Here is an 8,839-nt window from a genome sequence, read left to right on the forward strand (position 1 = left end):
GACAGCACACTAAAAAGCACCCTGTCAACAAAAGTGTGTATAGTCAAGGCTATGGTCTTCCCAGTTGCAATGTATGTCTGTGAAAGTTGGACCATAAGAAAGGCTGAGCGCCAAAGAATTGAGACCTTTGAACTATGGTGCTGGAGAAGACTCCTGCGAGTCGCTTGGACTGCAAGGCGATCAAACCCGTCAGTCCTAGAGGAGATCAACCCTGACTGCTCTTTAGAAGGCCAGATCCTGAAGTGGAAACTCAAATACTTTGGCCACCTAGTGAGAAGGAAGGACGCACTGGAGAAGAGCCTAATGCTTGGAAAGGTTGAGGGCAAGAGAAGAAGGGGATGACAGAGAATGGATGGAGTCACTGAAACAGTAGGTGTGCGCTTAAATGGACTCCAGAAGATGGTAGAGGACAGGAAGGCCTGGAGGAACGTTGTCCATGGGGTCGCGATGGGTCGGACACAACTTCACAGCTAACAACAACAAATGAAAGAAGATATGATGAAAAAAGGAGGACATTGATTTTTTAAAAAAATTAAGTGCTAACCTCAACCAAAAATAATTATAACAGCAATGAGTAATGTTAGTATCAATGTAAACACTCCACTCACGAGAACACTTTTCTCTCACATACACACATAGCTGCTAGCCTTTCACAAGGCACTAAAGAGTTGACTGTTCCCTCAGGCATTTGGATCTTGAAGTTAAGCAAATTCTGCTGGTTGACTAATTTTATTGGTGTTTTTCTTCTGTTTCTAAACTTTACTTATTTATGGTCAATGATCAGCAAAGTAGTTACAACACTAAATAAAGCATCTAAAAGCAGGCTCAAATGAAATGAAAGGAATAAAACCCTAAGGACCTGCCAGTTAAAATTTACATGTAAGAAAATAAGCAATACAAAATAAAACAGATTGTAACAATACATTTAAAATAAAGATTTTAGGAATATCTTCATTATATCTTTCTAAGGTTTAGATATTTTAAGCCTTCTAAATGCACTAACTTCCAATAAAGACTTTGGAATTCTATGACAGTGGGGTTCAAATCTGAGAGTAGAACTCAACTACCTCTGGCTGATTAGAAACTTAATCTCTACAAGGAGTTATGGGTATATTAGTGTGTAGGTACTCATAAAAGCAATGGTGCCCTTTATTTATTCATGCATTGGTCACTTCATTATTGGATTATTGCAATGTGTTCTATATGGGATTGCTCTTAAAGACCACACAGAAGCTACAGATGGTTCAAAAAGGTGCAAGCAGCAAGGGTTGCCTCTTGGTGTGGGCATGTTTTACCATTTATGTGTGAGCTGCATAGTTTCCAATTGGCTTCTGAGTGCAATTGAAGGTGCTCGTTATTACCTGTATGGCATGGGGCCTGGATAATGGGAGGCCACTTGTTCCTACTTGTCTTGCCATCCTAGTACATTCCAGCAGAGTAGGTGCTCTTCCATTAAATATTTCCATCTTGTGGAACCTAGGAAGTGTGCCTTATGTGTTGCAGCCCCCTCCCTCTGAAATAGCATCTCTTCAGAGAGGAGGATGGTGCTTTGTCTCCTAGGGTTCCAAAATGTTTGGAAAACAGGCTTTGGTCCCAGTCCTGGAGTTAAGGCTTGCTATTTGTATAATGGCCCCTATCTGCTTTATGGATTTTGTTATTATAGCATTTGAGTCTGGGCTGCCTATTCATTTTAGCTTTTCTGTGTGTTTTTTTAGTATGTGTGCCACCCACAGTTGGATGGCCAATAAATTTAATATTCATTATGGTCATGTGGTAATTTCTCTCATGAAATGGCTTTTATTTTCCTTTGTAAACTGGGAACATTCCTTTTCAATCTTGGACATTTGTGATGTAGATTATTATTTAGTTTTTAACTTTTTGTATGCCTCCCAGAGTCATTGCTATGAGATTGGTAACCATCTTCTAAACCATTCAAATAAAGGAATAAAGGATAAACATTTGATTTGTTCCTTTCTCTGCACCCTCAATTAATACATACCGGTAGGTGGGATGTTTAGGCTTTTTTTTCTAGCAGGTAATCAGTTGCCTTACAATAGAGTTAAAATTTGCACCTGTAGCTGCTACGAAAAGGAAAAAAGCCTTGGAATTTTGCCCTAGAATAATCAGATTGTTCTGCCTCCTTATTTCCTTTCTCCCCAAGCTATTCTGCCTCAATAATAAGCAGACTCCTTGGACACCAGCCAAGTCAGTATTATACCTGCACATGCTCTTCTGTTTCCAAATCTGATGCCATGAAAAGTCAGGACAGTAGAGATACCATATCTGGGCTGTAAAAATCCAGACAACCAAAAGAGGGAAGCAAAGAAAGCTTCAATTAACAGCTGCCATCTATTAGTTACTCAGATTTCCTGCAGTCCAGAAACTGTTAATCTTTTTTGGTGGTGGTGTGGGGTGCTTTTGAGTCACTTTATGACTCCTGGTGACTTTCTGGACTAATCCCTGCAGTGGGCAAAGCTTTTTGGAAATGTTTTGCCACTGCACCCTTTCAAAACCTGAGCTAGTTACCCAGCTGTTTTTATTATTATTGAAAAGTTTTACAGTACATTTTAAGTATACTCCATCCCTCCCCCTCCCCCCCACATCCCCATCATCCCCCCCCCCACTTCCCAGAGCTGAAAGCAGGGTATTGCCTCGAACAAACTTAAACTAAAATATGCTAACCAACTATGAATACACTTTAAATCCTATCGCACTTTACCTCCCCTTATACATAGGTAAATAATAGTACATCTTATAATTCTAATATTCATTCATATGCTAGATGAAATTTTTTAGTCCCATATTTATTCTGAATATATTCAATCCATCTTCTCCATTCCGAAATATATCTCTGTTGCGATTGTTCTTTCAGGTATGCTGAAATTTTTGCCATTTCTGCCAAGTTTGAAACTTTTAAAGTCCACTCTTCTATAATAGGCAGTTCTTCCTTCTTCCAATATTGCGAAACCAGAAGTCTTGCTGCTGTTATTAAATTCAACATCAACTTAATTTCTATAAACCCAGCTGGTTTTGTGCCTAAGGCAGGACTAGAACTCAGTCTCCCAGTTTCTAACTGACATCTTAAACTACTATACCAAACTGGCTATCATATGCTGTATAGTAGAGGAAACAAAACACAACAGACAAAGAAAAAAGAGTAAATCAAGCAAAGGGTGGAAATACACCAAAAAATCTGGACCAATCACCACAGTTCTGGTCATCTGACCATCTTATGAAGGATTCTGGATTTTGTTTGGTATACACTAAGCCATGGAACCTAAACTGGATTAAAGATATGTATCATTAGTGAGGTCCTGCAGCTTCTTCTGTTCTCCTGTTCCTAGAAGAAACTTAACTTTATCTCATGTAGCATGAAGTAAACCAAATGAGTACCTAAACTGACTCCCGGCAGCATCTGGTGATACAGTAGTGTAAAGATAATTAGACAAGATTCAATTAGAATATGTGCTGCCTGAAGGTGCTAGACAGGACTCGTATAGCACAGGCTCCTTTGTAACCTTTCATCAAATTCAGAACAATAAATGGAATAAATATGAAGTGTCAGAAACTCAGCTTGAATGTTGGAATGTTTTTATTGTTATGAACATGCTTTTAAAGGGAATTTTTAATAACCATAAATTATTTACAGGTAATGGGTAGTCCTTGACTTACAATCATTTGTTTAGTGAAAGTTACAACAGCACTGAAAAAAGTGACTTATGACTATTTTTCACAATTGCAAATGTTGCAACATCCCCATGGTCACATGATCAAAATATGGATGCTTGGCAACAGCATATGTTTAGGACGATGGTAGTATCTTGGGGTCATCACCTTTTGCGATCTTCTGACAAGCAAAGTAAACGGGGAGGTCATATTCATTTAACCATGTTACTAAGTTAACTGCAGTGATTCACTTAACAGCTGTGGTAAAAAAGGTCATAAGTTGGGAAAAACTCATTTAACAACTGTCTTGCTTAGAAATGGAAATTTTGAACTCAGTTATGGTCATACATTGAGGACTACCTGTAGTCATTGAATTACAATAGGCCACCTAGCAACCATTCAAAGTTAGGACCAATTTGAAAAAGGGGTTCTGACAGTTGGATCCCTCCACAATGATCACATGACTACACTTCAGACAACTGGTAACATCGCTGCATTTACAACCATTTGCAGTGCTCTGGGCTTACACGACCATGTTTCATAAAAGTTTTGCTTAAAAGAGGGCTTATTTTTTGGCAAAAAAATTGCAGTGGATTCATTTAATGACTGTGATCACTTAAGGACTGTGGCGTTTGCATTTTCAATTATGGCATTCACTTAATGACTGTTGCAAAAAAAATCATAAAATCAGGTTGCTCACATGACCAATCTGTTTTATGACTGTTACAATTTTCAACAGTAATTGCCAGGTTCCATTATGGTCGTAACTTCAGAACTACCCCTTAGTGATATGGCATATTTTTCACTGGGCATATCAAATTTTCCTCATCACACATTCAATACATTTTGCTTTCTAACAACCATTTTAAAAAGTTGTTCAAGAATTTTCACATTATATAGAACTCAAACTATGAAATTGGTATTATATAGACATCATATTATATTACATCTGAATATATCAAGAATAATCTCATCCAGGATTCAGTATGAAACCAGAGCTGGTCAGCTGCTTTGGAGAAATGTTTGTGTAGGATTTAAAACTATGCTTCATCCATTTTTAGTCCTAGGATTTCCATTTGGAGCCATATTATTTTTGAATCTGACATCTCATGTAAGTTTATAAAGGGTTTGGTTGACAGGTGCCTCTTTAAAATGTAAAATACAATTGTGAATGGTATTGTGCTTGCATTAAGAGTATAAATCGATGAAGTCCAATAGTTAATCAAATTCAGAGCAATCATCTGCCACTTGAATAAACACTGGACATTTCGTATACAAACAAAAGTAGAAATCATATTTATAAAACAGATTCAACCATTTAAATTATCATTAATCCTTTAACAATGCTGAAATTAACATACCAAACTTGTCATAAAGTGAGCAATATTTGTATACATCAGGCTTCTGGAATCTAGTGCCTCCAGATATGTTGGGAATTAAACACATGGTTTAATTATCTACTGATTATAGCAGCTGTAGTTGAACACATCTGAAGACACCAGGTTTGGGAAGGAAGTGTACATTAGTTGTGCTTGATTAATATACATTTTAACTTTACCAAGCCTATCAAACTGTGGTTGGATTATAAAAGCAATTTATATTCTTGAAAAACATTTTTCCAAACTATCAAGGCATGTCTATTTATATACAGTATATGCAGTCTCCTATAACGTGTATAGGAAATAAATACATACATCTTGCAGAATTGTGATTCCTGGAATATATTGCTTGAGATCCTCTGATGACACTTGTTCCAAATTACATCTAAATGACAGGCTACATGAACCTCTATCAGGGCGAATGCCTTTTTATAGTAGATTCTGATTATGAAACAATCCCCCCAAAGAACTTTGTAATTCCTCTCTAAAGGCAAACCTACTTATTTTAATATTGAAAACTGCCAAGATTTGCATGAATAGCAGTTGTGAAACAAATCAATGGATCTTAGGCATTGTAAGGCTCAATTAGAAAATTCTTGAATCCTTATAAAAAACAAGGTAGAACACAAGTTAAACAAGTTATCGAAAATGAAAACATATTTAGATGCCAATGTAAAAGCAACAATTAAAATATATGCAATTATGCACCATTGGCTATCAGGGATACAAACATACTATTCATTGGTACATTTTGTCAAATCTCCCTATGTTCAATGGAGTTTATCATTGTGAGTATATCTTAGATTGCAACTTTCATTCCTCCACTTAGGAGAAAGAAACAGCATCACAGAGAAGAACATGCCTCCTATTGTGATAAATAACAGAATAGTCACTGTGCAATAAAGCTGTCAAAAAAACCAACAACGTTCTTCTGAAACATTCAGATATTCCGTCAAATGATAATTATTCTCTTTTAACCCATGCAAAGTTTGAAATGCAGAGTTTCAAAATACATACCAAAACCAATAATAGGAGTGAGCCAAAGAAACATTTGAGGAAAAGACTTGGGGGGGGGATGTGTGTGTGTGTGTTGGGGGAAAAGGCTCTCCTACCTTGGTTAGCTGGGCTATTTTCTTGCTCATTTTGAGATGGAGATCGTGGTTGTATTCCATGCCGAAATGGGAGGACGTCGCCGAGGAAGACGAGCTGGTGTTGAATTTCCCAGTGCTGGTCGAAGAACTGCCGCTGTAATAGTGCTGCTGCCAGCTCATCCCTGGTGTCGCCATCTTCCCCAGCAAAAGAGACCCTGTTAAAACGGATCTGCCTGCCAGGCACCAGGGGAGGAAGAGAGCCGCGGGGATGGAAAGCAAATGTGGGGAAAGGGAGGGAGGATAGAGACAGGGAACTAGCACTCTGGGTAAGAAAGGGAAGGTGCCAAAAGGAAAGCGGGGAGGTAAAAATTCCTCATCTCTCCCCCCCGACTTTTTTTTTAAAGGGACGCGCGCTCGCTGGCGCGCGCAAACAGGCGCGCGCAAAAACCAGCACCTGGCCCCCTCCGCTGTCTTCTCTTTCGGGCCTTAAGTGGTCATTTTGGCCTTTTCTGCACCACTGTCTTATTCGGCTGGGAGGAGAAAAGGTGTGTGTGTGTGGGGGGGGGGGAAACAAGGGAGCCAAAGCCCTCTCCTCCCGCCGTTTCGCCCTGGTGAGGGAGGCGGGTATTTGGAGAGAAAGAAAGGGGAGAAAAAATCCCCCGAAGTGTGAGCTTCTCCGTTCAACGGGTGTATTAAAAAAAACGGCCTCCTGCAGACCCCTCCCCCCACCCTCCCGGGAAGCCCCGGCAGTCCGTTCCCTTTTCTCCCGTCGAGAGATGGCGGGAAAGGAGAGGGGTGTGTGTGTGTGTGTTGTGTGTGTGTCGGTGGGGGGGGGAGAAAGGTGGTTCTCCGCTCTTCCTTCACCGGAGCATCGCTCCCCCGCGGGACTCTTCTTTTTTTAACTCCCGCGGAAGGAGAAGGACCCCCGAGCAGAGCTCTTTCCTGCAGCCGGCCTGCGCTTCCAGGGCTCCTCTCTCTTCCCGACGGAAAGTTAAAAATAATAATAATATAAATAATAATAATAATAATAATTAAAAAAAAACACAGAAGAAGCCGCGGCCACCTCGCGCTCCAGACCCGCCGTCGCCAACGGACGGTTACCAGGGTCCCACCAAACTGTTTACACCTTGCAGGTAACGTCATATCCGGCTCTGTCGGCCTCTCGTCTCCGCCCCCTTTCAGAACCTCGGAAAGAGGCTTTAAGAAATAAAATTAAAAAATGAGTCGCTCGCAGGGATGGGAGCCCTTCGCGCGCCCGCCAGCCTGTGGATACATCCGCGCTAAGGTTGGGATGGGGGTGGGTGGGGAAGGGGGTAAGAAAAGGAATCCCTCTGGATCTTCTGTGGATGTCAGTCTGGAATCTGCCGCTCCCTCCTCTTCTCCTGGCGTCAGGCTTAAAGAGCAGCCAGCTTTGTTTCCTGGGCTGCAATCAACAATGACAGGTGTAACAGCTCAGACTACTCTGGTCTCCACAAACAGTACCCGCCAAGAAAGAAGATCTCTCTCTCTCTCTCTCTCTCTCTCTCTCTCTCTCTCTCTCTCTCTCTCTCTCTCTCTCTCTCCCTCTCTCTCTCCCTCTCCCTCTCCCTCTCCCTCTCCCTCTCCCTCTCCCTCTCCCTCTCTCTCCCTCTCCCTCTCCCTCTCCCTCTCCCTTTCTCTCTCTCCCTCTCCCTCTCCCTCTCCCTCTCTCCCTCCCTCTCTCTCTCTCTCTCTCTTTCTCCCTTCCAACCTTCAGACTTTTTTACGTGGCTCTTGCTGCTTTGGAAGAGGTGTACTACACACCCTTCTCAGACATGAGCAGTCTAGGACAAGCTGCTCTCTGCTAGGTTGTGCAAGCTGGAGCATGAATGAAGCACCTGGGTTTGAATGCCTGCATGGGCCACTTTGTTTATTAGAGTGAAAAGGCTGTCCAACTCGACGCTGATTTGGGGAAGCATGCTGATTAAAAATAGATTGCAAACATGCAATCCCTAAGAACAAAAAAATAATTATGAACGTGTGAATGGAACACTGCACTCCAGATGGGCATGGCCTAACTGCTCTCATAATTTGGGGAAAATAATAGGTCAGCGATTGTTTAAAAGCTTGCAGGATTGGAGCAGTCTGAATCTCCAGGGGGATGCTACTCTAAAGGCAGGCCCTGTGGCAGAGAAGGTGCACTTCCTAATGCCGTCAAATGACATTGCTTAATGGATGGGACACAAGGCAACCTTGCTATGTCAGATCTTATGAGCCAGGCAGAAATGATGGGACTGAAGCATTCCAAGGCATAGAGCTTGTATATCCGAGTAAGGGCTTTATATTTCATAAACTGCATCTTGAATTGTTTGTGGAAGCTCACTGATAACCAGGGCACCTCACACAGTAGAGTGTGTATTGAGGTGAGCCCAGAATTGCTCATACCTTTGTGTTCTGGATCAGCTGTAGCTTCCCAGTGGTCTTCAAAAGCAGTCTCAGGTAGAGCACATTACAAAATGACCCAGACCTGAATGACCATGATACTCCTGGTCCAAGAAAGGACACATTTAGCAGACCAAATGAATCTGTGAGAAAGCCCTTTCAGCTAAATTGCCACCTGATCTTCAAGCAAGGTGCGATGGATTGTGCCTATAAAGGGGGAAGTGTTGTGAAGGACTATGATGAAAAGGCAGTTTTCCAGGAAGGAGGGAGCACATTCCAAGGAGATGGTTGAGACAAGAGACA

At 41.4% G+C, this 8,839-nt stretch overlaps 1 protein-coding gene across 1 annotated transcript in view; it reads right to left on the minus strand.

The window, feature by feature from the left end:
* Positions 1-6,396, minus strand: part of FAM184A (family with sequence similarity 184 member A) — a 53,993-nt gene extending 47,597 nt beyond the window's left edge. The window contains exon 1 of the mRNA XM_083368801.1: positions 6,158-6,396. Coding sequence (XP_083224927.1) covers positions 6,158-6,331 — 174 coding nt within the window. The 5' untranslated portion in view covers positions 6,332-6,396. The remainder of the gene's footprint in view (positions 1-6,157) is intronic.
* Between the last annotated feature and the right edge of the window lie 2,443 nt (positions 6,397-8,839).

Source organism: Vipera ursinii, assembly GCF_947247035.1.
Source record: "Vipera ursinii genome assembly, chromosome: 1".
Lineage (NCBI taxonomy): Eukaryota > Metazoa > Chordata > Lepidosauria > Squamata > Viperidae > Vipera > Vipera ursinii.